At 42.1% G+C, this 23,268-nt stretch overlaps 1 protein-coding gene across 2 annotated transcripts; it reads left to right on the top strand.

Annotated features, from left to right (window-relative positions):
* The first annotated feature begins 1,767 nt into the window (after window positions 1–1,767).
* Window positions 1,768–22,837, top strand: msl1a (MSL complex subunit 1a). 2 transcript variants are annotated; one of them, XM_078424750.1, is made up of 8 exons: window positions 1,768–2,572; window positions 3,918–4,141; window positions 5,287–5,666; window positions 9,190–9,254; window positions 15,607–15,674; window positions 19,279–19,403; window positions 19,607–19,679; window positions 21,584–22,837. In XM_078424750.1, exons 1-8 carry the CDS (start codon window positions 2,093–2,095, stop codon window positions 21,672–21,674), a joined length of 1,506 nt encoding a protein of 501 aa, XP_078280876.1. In that variant the 5' UTR covers window positions 1,768–2,092; the 3' UTR covers window positions 21,675–22,837. The 2 variants fall into 2 exon arrangements, with proteins under 2 accessions (XP_078280876.1, XP_078280878.1); XM_078424752.1 differs by lacking the exon at window positions 1,768–2,572 and adding an exon at window positions 2,869–3,056.
* Window positions 22,838–23,268: the final 431 nt, after the last annotated feature.

Below are 23,268 nucleotides of genomic sequence, written 5' to 3'. Positions count from 1 at the left end.
AATGGTGTCATGTGCTGTAGCTGTTTCCATGCTGGATAATTCTATGACTTCATAACAGGCATAATGTATGGTGACTAGGCCTCACATCTGTGGGATATGGGTGGAAACTGAGGCACCAGGTCACCGGGAGAACATGCAAAGTTTGCACCTAATGCTAATCTCCAGGGAGTTCTGCTGAATACCTCCTCCTGTCTGAAACCTTTCATTATTACTCTCCATTTCCTGTCATTTTTCTGTCCTCACTAATAGTCTCTTTTATTTTGTGACATTCAAATATTCCTGACAATCCCTACTATACAGCATTTTATCAAACACCCTGAGTAAGTCCATTTATGCCAATCAACTGCATTTCCCTTATTGATCCTCTGTTACTTCTTCAAAAAGCTCAAGAGAATAGTTTTATATAATTTGCCTATAATTAATTATTGCAAGCATTCATTAATCATTCCATACTTGTCCAAGCGACAGCTAGTTCTGGCGTTTTTTCTAAGACTTTCAGCATCATTGATATTAAACAAACTGGTCTGTCATAACTGGGTTTACCTCTATTTTTTTCCCCCAATAAGGTTCTGTCCCCGGTGAGGAAAATAACCCCAGTTTCTCAAATCTAACCTAAATACATATATATTAGTCAATTTACTGTATAGGGGTGGCTCAGTGGCACAGCAATAGTTTGATTGATTAATAATTTATTATCACATGTGACAGTGAAATTCTTTGTTTTGCATACCATACACAAAGTATGCAAAGTTGCCATATATAGGCCACTGACATAGTTACAAAAATATTCAATATAGTTCCTAATAGTCCCTCTTTGTTCTCGGGTCAAGACCTTTCTTCAGCAGTCTAAACTAAACCATGTTCTCCACTGATGTTGCTTGATCTGCTGGGTTACTCTAGTACTTTGTGTCTATCTTTGGCATATTACCAGCATCTGCAATTCCTTCCTAAACTAAACCATGTTCTCCACAGATGCTGCCTGGCCCGCTGAGTTACTCAAGCACTTTGTGTCTATCTTCGGTATAAACCAGCATCTGCAGTCCCTTCCTTCTCCACAGATGCTGCCTGACCCATTCAGTTACCCCAGCACTTTGTGTCTATCTTTGGTGTTTTACCTGCATCTGCAATTCCTTCCTAATCTAAACCATGTTCACCACAGATGCTGCCTGACCCGCTGAGTTACTCCAGCACTTTGTGTCGATCTTCAGTGTATAACCAGTATCTGCAGTTCCTTCCTAAACTAAACCATGTTCACCACAGATGCTGCCTGACCCGCTGAGTTACTCCAGCATTTTGTGCCTATCTTCGGTTTAAACCAGCATCTGCAGTTCCTTCCTACACATTTCTCCACAGATGCTGCCTGGCCTGCTGAGTTACTCCAGCATTTTGTGCCTATCTTCGGTTTAAACCAGCATCTGCAGTTCCTTCCTACACATTTCTCCACAGATGCTGCCTGACCTGCTGAGTTACTCCAGCATTTTGTGCCTATCTTCGGTTTAAACTAGCATCTGCAGTTCCTTCCTACACATCTGCAGTTCCTTCCTACACATCTGCAGTTCCTTCCTACACATTTCTCCACAGATGCTGCCTGACCTGCTGAGTTATTCCAGCATTTTGTTTCCATCTGCATCAGGCCCCGCCCACCGTCACCTGTCCCCTGGGGAGGGGTCGCGCATGCGCGGCTGTGGCGGGCAGCGCATGCGCGGTGCGCGGCGGAACGGCAAGCGGAGACAGAGGAAAACAAACGGGGAGAGAGAGACGGAGCGAGGGGGGCTGGGGGGGAGGGAAGTAGGACAGAGCGGGGCCGGGCAGGGCCCGGACAAGCACAGACATGAATGAATGAACAATAAAACACACTGAATAAAACGCAGCCGGGCAGCAACGGGGGCGACTCCGCCCCGAATATAGAATAAAAAAGAGCAGCGTCGCCCGGGCCAGAAGCTCCGTCCGAAGGGAAGGGAACGAAGAAGAAGAGGGAAGGGGGCGGGGGGGAAGGGTGTAGAGAGAAATCGGCCGCCGAAGGAAGCGGGGGCAGGCCGCCCGCCAGGCGAGGCTCGGCACCCAGCCCGTGCCCGCTGCGGGCCAGCCGGCCATGACAATGAAGCCGGGCGGGGAGGCCGAGAGGCGGGCGGCGGCCAGCGAGCAGGACGGAGGAGAAGCGCTGGAATCCAGCGGCGAGAACCTGACCAAAGGCGGCCGCAAGGTGAACGGCAGCGAGCATGGCAAAGCCGGCGCGACGAAGGGTGTCCGGGCGGCCTGGTCACGGGCTGCCGTGCCTGGAGGAGAGGGCGGCCTGGTCACGGGCGAAGGCAACGCTGCCATCCCCGCCGGCTTCGAGGCCTTGCACTGGAGCAAAGTGAGGAAACAGAAGCAGCAGCAACAACAGCAGCAGCAGCAGCAACAACAGCCGCCGTCGTCGCAGCAACAGCAGCCACCGCTGCAGCAGGGCCCGAGTCAGAGCGCCCGCCTCAAGCAGATCGTCCTGCTGCAGCTCGACCTGATCGAGCAGCAACAGCAACAGCTCCAGCTCAAGGAGAGGGAGATCGACGAGCTGAAGGCGGAGAAAGAGACGGTGAGGAAACTAAAATGGCGGAGCCGCATTAAAAGAATGACAATGACTGGCGTTAATGTGCTGGGGCTTCGGGAAACCATCTTAGGTTCTGGTAAAATGGTGGAGGGAGATGGGTCCCCTCTTGTCGCGGCGCGCGCCGGGAGTTGTAGTCCCACTCGCGACTTGCCACCATCCCGACCAATAGCTTTGCCTTCATGCCAAGACTACAACTCCCACGTTGCATCTGTGTTGGGCAGTCGACAGACAGGAGAAGCGATTCGGCGCGCGTGGATGACGTCCCCGTCCTTCTCAGGCTCTCTTCCTGCCTGGCCTGTAATTCAAAGTCTTTTGGTGGAAAAAAAGCACCATTTCTTTTTCTAAAATCAATCGAAAGGGCGGCTTCAGATGTTGCATTTCTTATGTTTTATCCTTTAGGCTTTAATTAGCACTGCCCATGGTGCTCTTCAATATTTTTGCCATTTACAGAGATGCCTCATATGTACAAGTATGTTTCTTCCACTGTTCTATTTGTGTTGAATTAATACTGAATGGTTTGTGTTCCAATCATCAATAAATAAGGGAAACATTTTCGTTACAGTGTCTATTTATCCTTAGAATATATAATGACGTTGTTAAAACCACAAGCCAGGCTCAATTTACATATAAGAAATGAGATTGGCTCAAATATATTGTGCTGTCATCTGTAATTTTTTTTCAACATTGAAGTATTTGCAGTCATAAAGTTGTTTTTAATCGAATTTTCATTTTATTAAAATCATTACAATTATGCAACATTGTGTAATGTTCACAAAGCCATTTGAAGATTCATATATCATTAGATATATCATTAGATTCATATATCATTAGATCCCAAGCGCTTGTAGAAACATAAGAAATCTGTGCACAGAAATGTCAATAGACACAAATTAAGGTTTAAACCAGCATCTGCAGTTCCTTCTTGCAAATGTCAATTGTAGATGCTGGCTACCTGGTTAGCAAAAATCCTTTAAAAAAAAAAATTGGCAAGACATTTGCTCAGCTGTTGCAATAGTATGAGTTTATCCTGGTTTGATTTTGGGTTGCAAGCATGCAAACATGTGCGTTTCTCATGGAAGGTATAGTATACTGACTCTGACAGCTAATGATTTGTAATGCTGTAAATATATCTTCTTGGGTGGTTTTTGGGGTGCCAGAGATGACAATGACAAAGTTGTATTTGGAAAATAAGTTACATTGCACCGCTACACTTGAAAACAATGTTTGTTTGTTTTTAATCAAATCTGGATATGATACCTCTATATAGTAACAAGCGAAAATATGTATTTCCAAGATGTAGGATACTTGAGGTCTTTAATTTTCTTTTTAGCTTCTGGCTCGTCTTGAGCGCATGGAAAGGAGGATGCAGCTGGTGAAAAAAGAGAATGATAAGGACAAGCATCAATTTGTTCCAGTGGTGGATGGGAATGAGGAGAAGAATGCATCAGAACAAGAGAAAATCCACCCAGAATATCAACAGATGACCCCTGATCAACCTCTGGCTCTGACACAGAGTAATCAAACAGAAACACATTCTGGGAAGGGTTATAAAAGGTACCCAGTACTTTATATGCAGAATCACAAATTTAAATTAGTACTTATTTACTGTGTGTGGTGTAAACGTAGGTTGCTAATTAATGGAAAATAGGAGAAATGTTCCTCATCTTGCCCCAACAGATTTTAATAAACATTTGATTGCGAATTGCAAAGATGTATTGCTTTGTTTTATTTAAACTAAAAGAATATAAAAAATAAAATTAACTGAAATGTAAAATATCTAATGCACTGCAGTGATTCAGTTCTGGGTTTTTTTTATCTCTTACAACTCTTGTCCTTTCCCTTCTGTTGATTGTAGTGTCTGATGGAAAGTAAAAATGGGTGAACAACCTTTCTTCTTGCCTCAAAACCACAGTGTGTATTTTTAATTCTCTTCAGGTAGATGGATGTTCAGACAGCAAAGCTAAATGCCACCACAAGTAGCTGTGTAGACATTTCAAGTATTGAAATTGGTAGAAACTAATATCTGATACATGATAGTGGAAAAATATAATTGCTGCGGGTTTATTGCTGTTACGTGTGCTGGAAACAGCAATGTGTGGTGGCATGTTTTTTAAAAAATGCTTTAAGGTCAACGTTACTTTCCTATCGTGTTAAAATTATTCCAGTTCTGAAATTGTTTTTCTCATTTTTGGCCCAGTACTTCTCTCTCTGCCCAGTCCTCAAACCACAGGTGTAATGGACCAAATGGTTGCTTTTCAGTGATGGTCATTCTTTGTTGCTGGGTCAAAATCCTGGAATTCCCTACATAATAGTACTTTGGGGATGGCATTGTCACATGAGTCACAGCGGTTCTGAAAGTCAGCGCACCTTATCCTTGTCATCGATAACTATGATATGCAGTAAATATTCACTTTGCTGGTAACACCCATATCCCACGAATGAATTTAAAAAATCATCTTGAGATGAAGGATCATCATTAATTTTTGAATCCATTGGCGATGCTTGAGCAAGAAAATTAATTTCTCAAAAGAAACATTTTTTTATTAATACCTTTGCTAGCCATGACAATAGAAATAAAAGTTCTCATGCATGATGATACAGCAGACGTCCTCGGCTCTCTGTTATGTTTGGTATCTGAATTTGTTTTTTGACAAGTAATTTTGTGAACACATTGTTTATGAACTTTGTCTTCACTTCAGGAAATCTGCACTTGGAACAACAGAAAGGAAAGCACCAACGAAAAAGCTTGCGGCTGAATTCTCAAGAGTACGGACGAAACAGGCCAAATCCGCTCACCTCCGACAGGCCTCCAGCAGCCACTTACCCGACAAAGTTTCAAAACGAGAACTGCGAAGTAAAGAAACTCCAGAGAAATCTAAATCTCAGACTGAGGGGGTCCACAAACCATCAAGCAGCATAAAGACTTCAGGTCATCCAATCAGTAAAGATCAGTCCATATCTAATGACATAGAAGAGGAGCCGTACCTCTGTACCACTGAGATGTACCTATGTCGGTGGCATCAGCGACCACCTTCCCCTCTTCGAGAACCTTCACCCAAGAAGGAAGAAACTGTAGCAAGTTAGTATAAAGAGCATGACAATCTAGCGGCCCTAATGGCTACAGTGAGTGGCCTGATAATGAGGGCAGAAATCAGTCTTTTATGCAGGTGCTTTTTTATTTTATTGGCAAAGTGATTCCAGATCAGAACGGCAGGAAATGGTTCCTGTTTTGTTTTCTTGATAAGAGTTCATCAAACTAATTGGCCCTGACAGTAAAGTGTGGACTCGGTGGGTTGAATGGCCTGGTTCCGTGCTGTATCTCTAAACTAAAACTAAAAATGATAGTTGCAGGTGATCTGTAAAACTAACAAGTTGCAGGGAATATTCAGCATGACGCTTGGTATCTTGGTAAAGAGAACAACAGAGCTAACGTTGTTACAGAGCTAACAATAACTATTTTGCTCTTCACTGGTTCTGCTTGACTTGCTATGTGTTTCTAGTATTTTCTGTATTTATACATGTCGCTTTGGAACATTGAAGAGTACAGCACAGGAATAGGCCCTTCGCCCAACAATGTCTGTGCCGAACAGATGCCAAGAGAAACTAATCTCTGCCTGCTTGTGGTCCATATCCTTCCATTGCACATCTCTTTTAAACTTTTCTCTTCTGATCTTAAACCTATGCCCACTAGTCTTTGTATTTCCAACCTTCTGACTGTCTGCCCCATCGATGCCCCTCGTAATTTTATATACTTTATCAGGTCTCCTCTCGACCTCCAACACTCCAGAGAAAACAATCAATGCTTGTCCAACCTCTCCTTGTAGTTTATACCCTCTAATGCAGACAGCATACTGTTAAACCTTTTTCCACACTTTCCAAAATGTCCATGTTCCTTCCTGTAATGGGATGACCAGAACTGCACGCAATGCTCTACATGCGGCCTAACCATAGTTGCAAGGTGACTTCCTTACTCTCCAATGCTCCGACCTATGAAACCAAGCATGCCATATGTCTTCTTTACTACTCTACCTTCTTGCTTTGGCACCTTCAGGGTCTTGGGCGCTTGAGTCCCCTCTGTACATCAACACTGCTAAAACTATTGTCTTTTAACTTGTATTTTCCTCTTACATTTGACCTCCCAAAGTGCAACACCCAGACTTGTTTTATGACAGACTGGACCAAGTGGACCCATTGGGCCCAAATCTCTCCTGCATTAGTGCAGTACTCTCTCCTCCCCCACCCCCACTCCATCCCCCTATCTCCCCCTCTCTCCCTCCCAAGGAGATAAATTTAAACCTTGAAATGTCAATAACTTAAAAAATATAACACCAATATCAATGAAACTTCTTCCATCAGCACCAAAGGAACGACGGTGAGTGAGGTGGGGCTAGAATTGTTGCATTATCATGTACCGTTTTGGCTGTAGTTCACAAACAAACAAACAAACAAACAAGAGTTTTAGTAGAAAGATTGTCTAATGTGACAGCTGTAACTCCTTCAACATTATGAGGCACAATGGGATGGCAAACACAATCTTTTACATTATCTTAATAGATTGTAACAAAATTCCTTGGCTTCTTACAAAAAGGTAGTGATAAGTCAAAGGTCATCTGGTATAATGTAATTCTTTTATGCACATCTCTTGAGAGTTTTTAAACGTTGCATGGGTTTTATAATCATTGGCACCAGTTAGCTTCAGGTTTCACATGCTGTTTTTCATTTATGCACATTTAAAAAGGGGACGTGATTTGTGCATTTTAAACAAAATACAATACATCAAATCCCCCACATAAGTCCATCTATTGACGCCAGGCTTTGTCCTGCCTCCATCTATCCTAAACATTGCCCACTCCCTCTACAAATGCTGCCTGATCATCTGAGTTCCTCCAGTGATTTGGGTTTTGTAACAGTGTTTGTTGGATTTCCAGACAGTACTCAATAAGGGTTATTGCCTGAGGACAATCCTATTGCTTCTTGGCTTTTGCACATAAAGCAGCTTTAATGGTTGTTATGAATAGCTATCGGAAGTGACAACTCTAGGTTCAGGTAGAGAGAAGGGAAGGCTGTTTTTCAAAACTAGTGGTCTTGATGAAATTGTTTGATTTCAGCAAAGCTGAAGATTTGAACATTTGACTAAAATGAAGGTCAAATGTTTGTTCAGAATCTTCAGTAAATAAACTTGCTGCAGCGATGAACTAAAATAGATTTTTTTTTTTTTAAGAATTCTCCGGCCTATGCAATATGCACTAGAGTATCCCAGATTTATGAACATGTACTCCTGGGGCAGATAACGAGAGAGAACATGGGGGCGGCACGGAGGCGCAACGGTAGAGTTGCTGCCTTACAGCGAATGCAGCGCCGGAGACTCAGGTTCGATCCTGACTACGGGCGCCGTCTGTATGGAGTTTGTACGTTCTCCCCGTGACCTGCGTGCGTTTTCTCCGAGATCTTCGGTTTCTTCCCACACGCCAAAGACGTACAGGTATGTAGGTTAATTGGCTGGGCAAATGTAAAAATTGTCCCTAGTGTGTGTAGGATAGCGTTAGTGTGCGGGGATCGCTGGGCGGCGCGGACCCGGTGGGCCGAAGGGCCTGTTTCTGCGCTGTATCTCTAAATCTAAAAAATATATAATGAGGATGGGGCTCTTGCAGAAGCCACTGTGAAGATAATATTGTTAGATGAGAGGTATTTGTCCTATGGGGGAGGGAGAACGGGGGGGTGGGGTGGGGAAGAGCCAAGCACTGAATCCCACAACCAGGAAACCCGGTAAGTACAATTGATAGTGCTTTCACACTGCATTGAAAAATGTAAAATTAGTTGTGTTTACATGATTGCAAATGGGCGATCAAGTTTGTTTCCAGGTTTTGGCAAAGGCAGAGAGTAGACATCTTCTGTGTTTATCTGACGGTATAAACCTTTGTGCATATATGAAAGACCACAGTGAAAGCATGAGAATCATACTTGAGCTATGATGAGTCGAACACAGCTGTTCTGAATGGGAAAGCTTGCTGCAGCAAAGAAATAAGATATTTTTGTCTTGTTTACTGTTTTGGGGTTTTTTTGTCAGTAAAATGTCAGCATGTACTTCTGAATGGAAAAGAGGTGGGTTCCAGAGAAGTTAAAATTCAGATCATGTTAAAGCGTTTTTTTCACCGATTTAATACATCTAAAGAGCAATCATTTTTGGGAAGTAGGAAACAGAGTTTATTAATTGCACGCGAGCTCCCAACAATATTATAATGATAAGATCATCTTCTCTTCCAATGTTGATTGAGGTATAACTATTGGCCGGAACATCAAGGCACTTTCACCTGCTCTTCTTCAAAGTAGTGCCATGGAATCTTGTGCATTCACTTCAACGGGCAGGTGGGATCACATCGGAAAAACAGATGGCTCGTCCACCAGTATTCCTTGTGGCCTCTTGGGTTTTGTGGTTCAGAGGTGTAAACAAAGGCAGGAAATATTGTGTTTTGAATTAGCATAGGAGTCCTTTACAGACTATTGACTGTTCTGAATAAGCTTCGCTGAAACCCCACAGTAAAGTCTTTCAAAGATAGTATTTGAACTTGTGTATTTTTTAAAACCTTGTTTCCTCTTTGTAGTACCATCTTGGAAAGAGCACTCAGCAGAACCTCTCGTGGACCTGCATCCTGAAGACGTAATTGAGGTACAGCAACAAATTACAAGAACATCTAATATTTTTTATCTTGCTTTCTGGGCTAATTTTCACCGTCTGCTAAAAACGTCAAGTGCTTCAACATGATTTATCTCCATCTAAAATAAGACCCAGGTTTGGCTGGTAACTGCACAATGGAATGATTCCACACCCCCATCTCTGTCCTCAGACTCATCCAACTGAGCGCAGAACTAGCCACCTTATTGCAAAGGTCAAGTATTTGACCTTGGAGAGTAGGGAAAGAGTAAAAATTGATATTTATTAAACTTTAAAATGAAGGTTGTGCCTTGTGTTTGGAATGCAGCAGTGCTTTAAGATCTACACTAAAGCATGGACGAAGGAACTATGTCAATCGTTGATGCTTTTCCTAATTGTGTATGCATCTCGAATGGGCTGCTTTAATATTTTGGATGTTAGAATTTTCCATGCTTAAACAGATTCTTATGCAAAAAACGCACCAATAGATACTTGCTTGTACTTGTTGCCTTGCTTTCTCCCAATCCATTTTGGTAGCTGCACCTATAGTCTAGGTCATTTCCCTCATCTGTTCACTGTAATGGTGGCCTATTTCCCCCCTCCCCCCCCCCCCCCCACCCACATCATACAGTGTAAAGAACTGCAGGGCACTCCTGTGAACTGGCTTTCCAACTTTCCTGGCTCCTTATTCTCATCACTCTCCGTTGTAAAGATTCCATTTCGATTTATTCATTCATTTATTGCTGCAGGTGTCATTGTCAAGGTCGTTGGTCTTTGTCTCTGCATTACTAGACGAATGTCATCATCGCATTGCTGCTACATTCCTATGACTAAAGTTGCTGCCCCGTTGTGACCGAGGAGTTTAAATTTCAGCACCCTACATTTGTAGTAGCTGTTAGCCTACGAGAGCTCACGGCCATTTGCATATGGGGCAAGCACTGTACTGTTGAGAAACTACCTGGCTGCTGTTGCTTCATGGGTTCAAAGGCCGTCACTGTTGAATGTTTTATTTTGTTCAATGCAAAATGTATATTTTAATAACAAGACACGTGAAATCACCATAAACTGTTTGTGATGCTCTGCCCTATTTTATGCTGTGAACCATTTGAAATAATGTCATGCCTGTCATCGTTTGCAGGTTTGGACGGTATGGATTATTGATGAACGATTTTTAGTTGCACGGTTCTGGTGTAATGTTGCACATAATGCAGTTGGTCATTTGGCTGTAAAAGAATTCCATATCTGCGATAACCCAGCCTCTAGTGGCAGGAATACATTGCTGCACCATTACTGCATGACAAAATTATAATTCCGACAACGTATGTTTGCCATCATGAACAATGATGTAGTTCCTTCCGTCTAACTTGCTTCTCACTAGTTAGCGAAAAGACAACTAATATAGCTCTGTTTTTCGAGCAATCCTTTTTTTAACATTTGTTAAATTCTATTGTATCTAAAATTATTGTATCTGAAACGTTAAAATTATTTACCACCAGTCTTCCACATAGATGTATGAAGTTACTAAAGATAGACACAAAGTGCTGGAGTAACTCAGCTGATCAGGCAGCATCTCTGGAGAAAATAGATAGGCGACCTTTCTTCAGACCCGAAATGTCTCTTATTCATTTTCTCCAGAGGTGCTGCCTGACCCGCTGAGTTACTCCAGCACTTTGTGTCTATCTTTGGTTTAAACTACAGTCTGCAATTCCTTCCTATAATAATATGAAGTTGCTATTTTGTTTCACTGGGTTTGTTTGTTTGGCACATCTGGAACCAATGTAACCCGCACAAGAGATTAATTGATTTGAAAATAAAATTGGATTCAGTGCGGTTAAAGTTTCCATGGTCTTTGTATAATGGTTCAGGAAATAATCTTGCAGGAGCAGGCCGAACCCACAATCAAAATCAATCGCCCAGACTGATTTACTCGCTGTTAAGAATTTCCACTAAGTGTTACACAAAATGCTGGAGTAACTCAGCATCTCTGGAGAGAAGGAATGGGTGACGTTTTGGGTCGAGACCCCTTTTCAGCTCGTTTCGGGTCGAGACCCCGAGACTCCCACACTCCAAGGACGTATAGGTTTGTAGATTAATTGGCTGGGCAAATGTAAAAAAAATAAAAAAATTGTCCCTAGTGGGTGTAGGATAGTGTTAGTGTGCGGGGATCGCTGGGCGGCTCGGACCCAGTGGGCCGAAGGGCCTGTTTCTGCGCTGTGTCTCTAAATCTAAAAAAATCTAAAGACCCTTCCACTAGCTGTGTTTGTTTGCAGGCCTGTGAGGAAATTCTTGCAAGTATACAGATTGTTTTGGAGAGGATGATGTTAATATAATTTTTAAAATTTTGGATATAGTTTTAATCCCATTTACTAAATCTGAGAATTTGTAGAACTGAGATTTTTCAATGCATATTATAGATTCTTTCCTGGTAGAAATGTTAGCTTGAAACACAGTTGAATTCCACGATGACAATCAGTTTTACATCATCATCACTTCTCATGGTTCCTCCACTGTGGTTGAATTGGTTGATTTTTTTTCCCCCTAAATCCATTACTGGTTAAATAGAATTTTTCCAGATAGGAAAATCACAGTTGGATGTATTCTGTCCTTTTGCAACTGTATTCCCAAACCACAGGTTCCATCCCTGTCGTAGGGAACTGTCCATAAGAACACGTCTTCACCAGCACTACAAATATCTATTACTGCTTTGCCCTAGTCTTGACTCATCCCCCAAAATGCTCATCCATGGCTTCACTACATTTAAACGTGGCTATTCCTAACTGTCCCATTAGGTTCTACCCCAGAAAACATCTGAGATTGCAACCTGTGGCCTAACGTACCAAGTCCCATTCATCCATCTCTCTGCTCATTAATCTATAGTGACTGACTCGTGACCACAATTTTAAAATTCCAGAACTCAATAGATTTGCCCTTCATATCTTCATGACCATCTCCAACTTTTTAAAGATATTTATTTCTTATGCATCCCTGACTTTACTTGTGGCATTGGGGATTTCCTGCAACCAACTCGCTAAAACTTTGAAAATCCTTCTTTAATTTCTCTCTCTCTCTCTCTTTCCTTATTTGAATGATGCTTCCTGAAACCTACCACTTTCTCTGTTCCGATCTAATTTTCCCTGGCTTGTGGTGTGTTCGCATAATGTTCTTTCTGCTTTCAAGATATTATAAAATTGTATTCTTCAGCTTTTGCCTTGTGTGGGCCAATTACAGGAACAATAGACAATAGGTGCAGGAGTAGGCCATTCAGCCCTTCGAGCCAGCACCGCCATTCAATGCGATCATGGCTGATCACTCTCAATCAGTACCCCGTTCCTGCCTTCTCCCCATACCCCCTCACTCCGCTATCCTTAAGAGCTCTATCTAGCTCTCTCTTGAAAGCATCCAACGAACTGGCCTCCACTGCCTTCTGAGGCAGAGAATTCCACACCTTCACCACTCTCTGACTGAAAAAGTTCCTCATCTCCGTTCTAAATGGCCTACCCCTTATTCTTAAACTGTGGCCTCTTGTTCTGGACTACCCCAACATTGGGAACATGTTTCCTGCCTCTAATGTGTCCAATCCCCTAATTATCTTATATGTTTCAATAAGATCCCCCCTCATCCTTCTAAATTCCAGTGTACACAAGCCTAATTGCTCCAGCCTTTCAACATACGACAGTCCCGCCATTCCGGGAATTAACCTAGTGAACCTACGCTGCATGCCCTCGTGCGTAGGAAAATAATTGCAGATGCTGGTACAAATCGAATGTATCACAAAATGCTGGAGTAACTCAGCAGGCCAGGCAGCATCTCTGGAGAGAAGGAATGGGTGATGTTTCGGGTCAAAACCCTTCTTCATTTACAGTAACAAAGTTAATTTTGCGAATGGCCAGGAGATGTGTTTTAAGACATCCGGTGGGGCGGCACAGCGGTAGAGTTGCCGCCTTACAGCGCCAGAGACCCTGGTTCAATCCTGACTACGGGCGCTTGTCTGTAGTCAGAATTAGTTTGTTCTCCCTGTGACCTGCGTGGGTTACCACCAGGAGCTCTGGCTTCCTCCCACACTCCAGAGACCTGCGGGTTTGTGGGTTAATTGGCTTGGTATAGTTGTATATCGTCCCAAGTGTGTGCAGGATAATTCTAGTCTATGGGGATTCACCGCGAACTCGGTGGGCCGAAGGACCTGTTACCTCACTGTATCTCGAAGCTAAACTAAACATCCAATTCAGAATTCGAGAAAAAATAATCTATTGATTTCAGCAACAACATATTTTCTGCTTCTGTAAAAATCAATTTTAACAACAGATTGAGAGTCCCAGAGAAACAGTAACAATAGTAGGCTCTGTGAATTCTCGAGTCTCTTCCAGCATTTAAGAGTATCCTGCCTACGTTGTGATCAAACTCCTTTGGTACATTTCCCTTAATATCTTTTCAGTTTACAAAAATCTATAAATCTCCTTTCAATATTAACAGTTGGCCTAAACCAATAATTTATTTTGCAGAAGTAAGCTCCTAACCTGTACATCTAGCATGTGGAACTATTTCTTAACTTCACTCCTGAGAAAAACTTTATTTTATAGACTCATGCACTCTGGATCTAGACTCCCCAGCCAAAGGGGAATCTTTACCCCTTCGGGCCCCTTAACTTAATTATATAATCTCATCTTCTAAAATTGATGGATACAACCCTGGCATATGAAATTTAATACACGTGGAGTCTATCTATGTGGAACTCTAAACCAATCTACAGAAAGAGTGTGCCGCAGAGCCAAAACCAAATCTTCCTCCACATATCACCCACAGATCTCATGCGGAATGTGTACTGGATGTATAACAGATAAAAACAAGCTCTGTTGCCTTCTTCATTAAATGTAGTTGTTAGTTAACCAGCGAGATAAATGTCTTCACTCTAGCAAGAAGGTAGACACAAAATGCTGGAGTAACTCAGCAGGTCAGGCAGCATCTCTGGAGAGAAGGAATGGGTGACGTTTTGGGTCAAGATCCTTCTTCAGACCCGAAACGTCATCCATCCCTCACTGTGATGGATGTTTCTTTTTGTTTGGTGTTGTATAATGATTGTGTGTGTTATTGCTTATTTTTATTGCTCTTATTGTTGGACTGTGGGTAATCTTTCATTTCACTGCACATTTATGTGTATGTGACAAATAATAAACTTGACTTGACTGAGTTACTCCAACATTTTGTGTCTACCTTTGATTTAAACCAGCATCTGCAGTTTTCTTTCCTTCGCTCTAGCAAGATGTAACTTGTCATTAGAATAAACCCTTCAGAATAAATTGTTCTCAATTTTTCTTTATTTGAGTTGCTTGAAATGAAAACTCCATTGTTTTTTAAAGCCAGATTTTTACCACACATCATCCCAAAGCTTTGCCTTTGGTTAGCTATTCACTCTGGAGTTGTGGTCAGATGCATAGAAGGGCTGTATTTGTGTAGTATTGTATGTGGCCTCGTGGCATCTCAGCCACTGAAGCTCCTAGAATCATTGTAATGCAAAAACATGCAACTGCTTTGTTCACCATAAGACTCCTTAGGCGGCAATATAGCTTTTTTCCCCCCCAGATAAAATTATGCTTTTTAATCCATTTCAAGTACTTTCCCTATTTTAATGTTTTTCCCACAACTTTTTTGTTGACCCATTTTGTACGTTTTCGTCTGCATTGTATTTAAAAGATTAGCGATTTTAAATATCTAAGTTTTAGTATGTGGGTTAAAAAATCCTTTGTGTTGTCTTCGTAAATCTGATTAAGAAAGAAGTCCCAAATAACGAATGCCTTAGTGAATTGTGGTCAGTCTGGAATGAAACGTGCATTTATGTTCTTGTGTGCTACAGCACCATTGAGGAAGGGGCACTTATCTTTTTTTTTCTTGCTGTAAATAAACTCCATGAATTACTGGTCTGAATTTATCTACATAATTATTTCCCACGCGAATGATCTAAATGTGGATTGTTTACAGTGACATAATATTTCGCTGCCAAGCCACGGGTTCCTGTTTCCTTGTTCTTTCCCTCGTTTCACCTCTCCCAAGAGGCAAAGGAGGGAACGTTCCGAACCCAGCCACCGCTGGCTTCCACCATTGCAGCTGGTTTGGTTGTCCTTTATCGCTCTACATCATCGTTTATATCTCTCGCTTCCCTTCTCCCTGGCTAGTCTGGAGAAGGGTCTCGACCCGAAACGTCACCCATTCCTTCTCTCCAGAGATGCTGCCTGTCCCGCTGAGTTACTCCAACTCTTTGTGTCTATATCCGCTGGTTTGGTTGTCGGCTCTTGCTGAATTCTGATATTACTTACCGCAGATTTAAAAACTGAGATTGCTCACGCAAGTTTTGACTCTGCTTTTTTTTTTTTAGAACTTGGATGATTGTGCGTTTGCGAAACGACATGCAAAACTTGAGCTCGATGAAAAAAGAAGGAAAAGGTAAGTGGGGTCTCGGCATATCTCAAAAAGCGGTGTTTTATAATTTAAATCGAGGTAGTGTTTTTGATAATTATATAAAAATATCTTTTAAAATTTAACATGGCACTGAAGGGAGCCATTATGTCAGTCTTAAGTCTTTGCCAGCTCTTTATTTTTTCCTTCTCGCATCAGTGTCCTCCCTCCAACCACCTACACTAGGGTTAATCACTCGATAGATGGAATAGACAGACAAATAAACGTGTGTGGTGGTTTTTTCAATGAGGTCTGTCACAAGCTTGGGCATGTGACAGCATTAGTCACTCTGCCCTGTTCCTCCCTGACTGCTGGTGAGCTAGCATAATAGGGCAGTTAATTGATTCTAGCCCTTTAGGTATGAAACTATTTACAACATATCTATTTTTCATGCTTTAATTCCCCTTTTATTTTTTTAATTGTAGAGTCATAGAGCTGGCCCAGGCCGACCAAGATGTCACACCTGCCCGTGTTTGGCTCGAATCCCACTCAGCCTTTCCTATCCATGTACCTGTCCAAATGTCTTTTAAATGTTGTTACAGTACCTGCCTCAACTATTTCTGGCAGCTCGATCCCCACACCAACCATCCTCTGTTGAAAATATTACCCCTCAAATCTTTCCCCTTTCATCCTAAGCCTATGTCCTCTGGTTCTTGATTCCCTTACTCTGGGTAAAATACCCTGTACATTCATCCTATCTATTCCCCACACTTTAATAAAATCGCCATTCAGCTTCCTGCACCCCGAGGAATGAAGTCCTAGCCTGGTCAATCTGTCCCTATCGCCATAGCGACGTATTCTTAAATCCTCTGCACCCGTTCACGCTTAATGACCAAAACTGAACAATTCTCCAAATTCGGCTTCACCAACTTGTTGATATTGGGAAATTAAAATCTTTTAAAATCCATTGCAGGTTTGACTTTGTCAAAGCTCCCATTTCCAGTCTTACATTCTTTTTTAAAAATATTTATTTTTATTGAAGGAAAGATACAATACGAAAAACGTAATGCATTACATTCCCCTCCATTTTGTTCTTTATATATAACAACAAAAATAACCCTCGCCCACCTTCCCTGGACACCCCTTTGCAGCTGATGTGTTCACAATACATCATATCACAAATACAAATGCACAATTTGACAGCAAAACCTCTACATTCTTCCAAGGCGCAGGCCCATACATATCTACAACATGTCAGATGGTTCAGGATTCTCTCATTCATACATTCAGTCTTACATTCTATCGCTGACGTTCTGGAGGCTGTGCCTCAGCATTTGGTTGGTGCAGTGGTGCGGCTTGTAGAGCAGCTGCCTCACTGCTCCAGGTTCAACCCTGATCTCTGTGGTCTCCCCAGACGGTGCACATTCTCCCTGTGACCATGTGGGTTTCCTCTGGGCTACTCTGGTTGCCTCCCACATCCCAAAATGGCCCATATCCCTCTAAACCTTTCCTATCCATGTAACCGTCCAAATGTCTTTTAAATGCTGCCTCAACTACCTCCTCTGGCAACTCGTTCCATATATCCATCCCCCTCTGTGAGCCTCTCGGATTCCTGTTAAATCTTGTGGATAGGTAGGTAAATTGGCGTCCGCAAAATGCCCCCAGTGTGTAGCTGGAAGGTAACATCTGGGATGTTGATGGGAAAGTGGGGAGAATAAATTGGGATCTGTGTTGGATTAATATAAATGGATGGTAGATGGTCAACACTGTCCTGGTGGACTGAAGAGCCTGTTTACATGCTCTATGACTAATTCTATGTTCATGCCTCCTAGATACCACAGAAATCACAACCTAATGCAATTGTGTGAGGCTGAGTTACTCCAGCACTTTATAGATGTTTTAAAGGCTGCAGCTTTGAACTCTGTGATTTTGGTTTCTCATTGAGATGATTTTTATTAATTATTATTGCACTGGGCAAATCTTTGGATTTTTAAAAAAAGATTTAGATTTAGAGATACAGCGCGGAAACAGGCCCTTCGGCCCACCGGGTCCGCCCCGCCCAGCGATCCCTGCACATTAACACTATCCTACACCCTAGGGACAATTTTTTTACATTGGCCCAGCCAATGAACCTACATACCTGTACATCTTTGGAATGTGGGAGGAAACCGAAGATATCGGAGAAAACCCACGCAGGTCACGGGGAGAACGTACAAACTCCGTACAGGCGGCGCCCGCAGTCAAGATCGAACCTGAGTCTCCGGCGCTGCATTTGCTGTAAGGCAGCAACTCTACCGCTGCGCCACCGTGCCGCCCACCTTTTCTACACCTTTGATACTTTATTGTCACATGTACCTGTGTACAGTGAAATTCCTTGCTTTGAATACAATCCAGTAAAATCATACTGTAGATAAGCACAAATATATAATATATATATACATAGAGAAAAAGGTGCAACAATTGTCGTGTAATGGTAGATTTCACTGAAACAATGCACGAAGAGTGCACCTTCACTCTCTGAGGTTACGCTAGGATACCAAGACGAGCTGATCTGCAGATATCTGACATTAAGTCAAGCTGCAGGTTAATTTTGAGAAGCAGCAGGGTATGTCGCTGTAAATTCCACCGATATGGAGCACTCGGTCTGAAGGCTAGGCTGAGAACTAGTACACTTATCCACTGGGAAAAGGGGAAAGCCCTATTTCTTTTGTCCTACTTTCTTTTCACAAATACACAGGACAATTTAGGTTTCTCAGGAAGATCATTTCCACACTCTCGAAATCCAGTTTTTCATCCATGAGCTATTTCACTCGTTTCATAAAGAACATTGGCGACAGTTTAATATCATGAGCTTGTGTATCAAATTGTAAGAGTTGTGTACAACCATTGTAATTAAGCCATGTAGGTGTGATTTTGAAGATTTAAGTACTGCAAAAAAAAAAAGCTTGTGGTTCACCAGCTAGAATACACTAATAAAGTAAGAATCAATTTTACCTGCATGTAATACTGGGTAGAGTTGCTGCCTTACAGCACCAGAGACACTGGTTCAATACTGACTACGAGTGCTATCTGTGCGGAGTCTATACGTTCTCCCTGTGACCGTGTGGATTTTCTCCAGGTGTTCCAGTTTCCTCTCACATTCTAAAGACGTGGGTCTGTAGGTTACTTGGCTTCTGTAAATTGTTCCTAGAGTGTAGGATTGAACTAGGTTACGGGGTATTTGTTGGTCAGCACAGACTCGGTGGGCCAAAGGGCCTGTTTCTACACAGTATCACTAAACTAAAGACAACTGATGTTTGAGAAGTATTTTAATATCGGCACTGCTGTTTATATTCTGGAATTTGGATGCAACACTACATTGGCTGATTGCACTGATCAATGTGGTTGACCCCATTACTGCTGAAGGAGATGGCTTTCAACCCTTCACTACATGTAACAATGACGTCCCGCAGTAACTGGGCGTCATTCCCTTTCATTCCACGTGTGCTCCGAGTCTACAAGTACACGTGCACTTGCTGCTTGTGGGTGGTGCTGGGGAAACACCTGTCCATGTGAGACATCAGTACATTGCTTCAGGCACGACAGAACCAGGTCAAGTGCAATCACGTGCGCTTTTATTGCTTGTGTCATGTGTCTTGTACTTGTGCTCCAGGTGGGACATTCAGCGGATCAGAGAACAAAGGCTCCTGCAACGTTTGCAACTGCGGATGTACAAAAAGAAAGGAATTCAGGAATCGGAGCCAGAAATCCAATCGTTTTTCCCTGAACCAGATGACGGTAGGTTTAAGCACTGAGTTTCAACCATTATCGGTCATGGTTAATGTCAAATTATAGTGTTTCTGGAGATGAAAACTTGACAAATAAACACTGGGTGATCCACAATTACCTAGTCATCTCAGACAAAATTGAACATTATTTTGAAAGTGAATCCTACTTTCTACTCAGTGAAATATAATAACTATTTTCTCTGTATCCTGTAGTGGAATCTCTGGTCATTACCCCATTTCTACCTGTGGTGGCTTTTGGCAGACCGCTACCAAAGTTATCACAACAGTAAGTTTCCATTGATGTGCAATAAAATACATTACCGTAATGTTCAATATGATTTTCATGTTTTATTGCATTTTTTTAAAAACATTTTTAGTATAGTGAACAACTACTGCTGTCTCTCCATTTTAATCTCCACAATTGCTACTCTGATCAACAGACATTTTTTAGAGTGCATTGTGTCAGCCATGGTTTGAATGAATAGCAGTTCAGAATGAAAGGACGTTCCTTTAAGATGGAGATGAGAAGGAATTTCGTTAGTCAGAGGGTGGTGAATGTGGAATTCTTTGCCACAGAAGGCTGTGGAGACCAAGTCAATGGATATATTTAAGGCAGAGATAGATAGATTCTTGATTAGTACGGGTGTCAAGGGTTATGGGGAGAAGGCAGGAGAATAGGATTGGGAGGGAGAGATGGATCAGCCATGATTGAATGGGGGAGTAGACTTGATGGGCCGAATGGCCCAATTCTGCTCCTATCACTTATGACCTTATGTCCATTTGAGCTTCTAAAAGGAGGAATGGCGAAACTTAATCTACAGTCGCTGTTTTCTGTTTGGATTTTTGCCTGGGTCAGACAGTAATTCAGCTCTTGTTCAGGCCCTTTTGCCCCAACTCATCCATGCCGACCAAGATGCTCCATCTAAGCTAGTCCCATTTGCCAATGTTTGGCCCACATCCCTCTAAACATTTCCTATCTAAGTGTTTGTCCAGGGTATTAGCTACAAGTAGAGACAGGACAAATTTGGATTGCCTTCTTCGAAATGCCTGAGTTTATAGGGAGATCTGATAGTATATAAAATGATGAGAGGCATAGATAGGGTAGACAGTCAGAACCTTTTTCCCCCATGGTGGAAATGGCAAAGGCTGAAGGGCATAGCTTCAAGTGAGAGGAGCAAAGTTTAATGGGATTTGTGAAGCAAGTTTTTATTTTACACATGGGTGGTGGGTGCTAGAACTTGCTGTCATGGGTGGTGTTGGTGGCAGATACAATAGTGCCATTTGAGAGGCTTTTAGATAGGTACATGGATATGCTGGGAATGGAGGAGTATGGATCACGTGGAGGCACGAGGTCAGTTTATTTTGGCATTAAGTTCGGCACAGACTTTGTGGGCTGAAGGGCATGTTCCTGTGCTGTAATTTTCTGTGTTGTGTGTTTTTAAAAGCAGAGTGAAGGTACAGATGAAACCTAAGAAACACAATAGCCTAATATTAGGCAGTCATTGTAATGCAAAACATAGGAAACGTGTGTTAGAAAATTGAGAAGTACTACAAAGTGGGACGATAATTGAGAAGTACTACAGAGTGAAAACTTGGCACGTGCACTTTGGGATAAATAGGGTACCGGAGATTTGAAATTATACCGTGATCCTCATAAAGGTAAAAGCTCAAACTAGTGAAATCAACATTTAAAACATTGCTAATAGAATAGTGAAGGTATGAAACTTCTGGAAATAATGGTTGAATCTCACTGATGGAAGCGTTTAAAGTTCTTTCAGATTGACGTGTCAGATAGGGCTTACACATGAAAGCAATTACAGAAAGAAATACATCGTTATTTTTGGACCTGTGGCATTTTTAATGAGTTTAGCTGTTTAACAACTGTAGAATACATAAAATGTACATGAAAGGAACAAAGAATCAATTGTTAAAATATAATTTAGATTCTTGATACATTCAGTTTGTCTCCTAAGAATAAACTCTTGCATTCTGTTTAAAATCACCATCGTCAGTGATTTGCTGGCACAGTTAATCTGGGATCACTGCATTTGCATCATATTCTGGAAGATAAAGTAAGATGCCTGAAAATAAGCATCCTTTTAAAAAAAAATGTGGGTTAAAGGCAAGACTTGTAAAACCCCACTGTAAAATCTTCCGTGGCTTACCTCTCCCTCCTCCTCCTCCCTGCAGGAACTTCGAATTACCTTGGTTGGATGAACGCAGCAGGTGCAGGATAGACATACAGAAAAAACAGACGCCACATCGGACATGCCGCAAATAGATGTTTTAGACAGAAATCTTGCACACTGCCCAAGTTATAAACTGTACTGCAAACCAGCACTTAGGATACCAACTGGCGGAAATCTCCCGGGTCAACTGAAGGAACATCTACCTGCCTGAGGATCTTATTCAGTGTTTATATTGATGTTTATAATTAATCGTCGCTATACCAATAACTGAATAGTCTCATTTCTTGCCTTTATACTTTTGCTTCTTTTACTGAAGTGAAAAACTATAATTTTTGTTTTTTGTCCGTTGAATTTGAACAGTGGGTTTTTTGGTCTGTTTTGCAAAGTTGACCATGTACAGAAAAAGTTGAGAACTTGTACAGAATCTTGCACCTTTTTTTAAAAAAAATGTTTATGTTATGTATAGATGTTGCAAGTAGCCCTGATTTTTTTGGAATCAGTTTTATTTTTGCCCCAAATAATACCTGACTCAACATGTTGACTAGGACACTCTTAACCTGGTTTCCTACATAAATTTATTGAAGGCAAGGTTCAAATCTGGTAATCTGGGGGGCAGCATTGCCAGATTGCTGTTCCTGCTAATCACTGAAATCTGGGTTGGAAGATGGGTTCAGTGGAAGATATAAACATCTTTCTTCTCGTCTTGGGCTATAAATAGCCCTTTCTCTTAGAACCCCCTGTTGAGATTCAGCCCAGGGCGGGAGAAGGCAGTGTCTTGTGGCAACGGATGTGTCTGTTTGAGCCCAAGGGTCATGTCAGATTTGATGTTGCTCAAACACCAGCCATGGTCTCGGGAGTCAACGATGGGAGGATTTGTTGCGACGGGTGTGGTGGGGTAGGGGTAGGGGATGGTAATGAGAGAACGCAGCAGGTGAAACACAATAGACGCGCCCTAGTGGTAGCAAAGAAAATGAAAACGCTTGTTGGTTTTGGCTTTACCTCACTGACCTGAGGTCTGCCATAGGAGGCAATGCCATGAATCGCTTTGATCCATGCCATGCCCAGCCTGTGTTTAACAAATCACAGACCACTGAGACTTTTACTCCAGTGCTATCTACTTGTGCTGAGAGGGGGGAAAAAAGAGGCAAGCCATTAAGGAAGATTTCTGTGTAGTTCAAGTTCGAAAAAAATCTCTCCAGTTTGAATGTTGTAACATGTTTTGGTGAATGCAAAAAAATAAAGATGGCAGGTAACTTCTGTACTTCAGTCAGTTGTGCACCAGACTTTTTTCATGACATTGGAAATATATTTATAACTTCTGTATCAGAAGCCTATTGATCAGTGACAAGTGGTTAAAATCACGGGGTAATATGGCCACTTGATGGCTTTCTTCGAAAGTAATAATGTAAGAAAAGTATCTTGTTTTAAGTTCTTCGGAGACATGAGAAAGCCCCAAATACTGCAAGTGATATTGAAATACTTTGGAATTGGAATAATAATTCTTCATGGATTAAAAGATATAGCATAGCCTTTGAGTTAACGCTGTCTAACGATCACCTGTTCACACTGTTATCCCTCGTTCTCACCCTCTCCCAACATACTCGGGCCAATTAACTTATATGCCTGCACGTCTTTGAGATGTGGGAAGAAATCGCAGCAGTGAGGGTAAACCCATGCAGTCACAGG

Source organism: Rhinoraja longicauda, chromosome 29 (assembly GCF_053455715.1).
Source record: "Rhinoraja longicauda isolate Sanriku21f chromosome 29, sRhiLon1.1, whole genome shotgun sequence".
Classification (NCBI taxonomy): Eukaryota; Metazoa; Chordata; class Chondrichthyes; order Rajiformes; family Arhynchobatidae; genus Rhinoraja; species Rhinoraja longicauda.
Note: the sequence above shows the minus strand (reverse complement) of the source record. Positions and strands in the feature narration are given on the sequence as shown.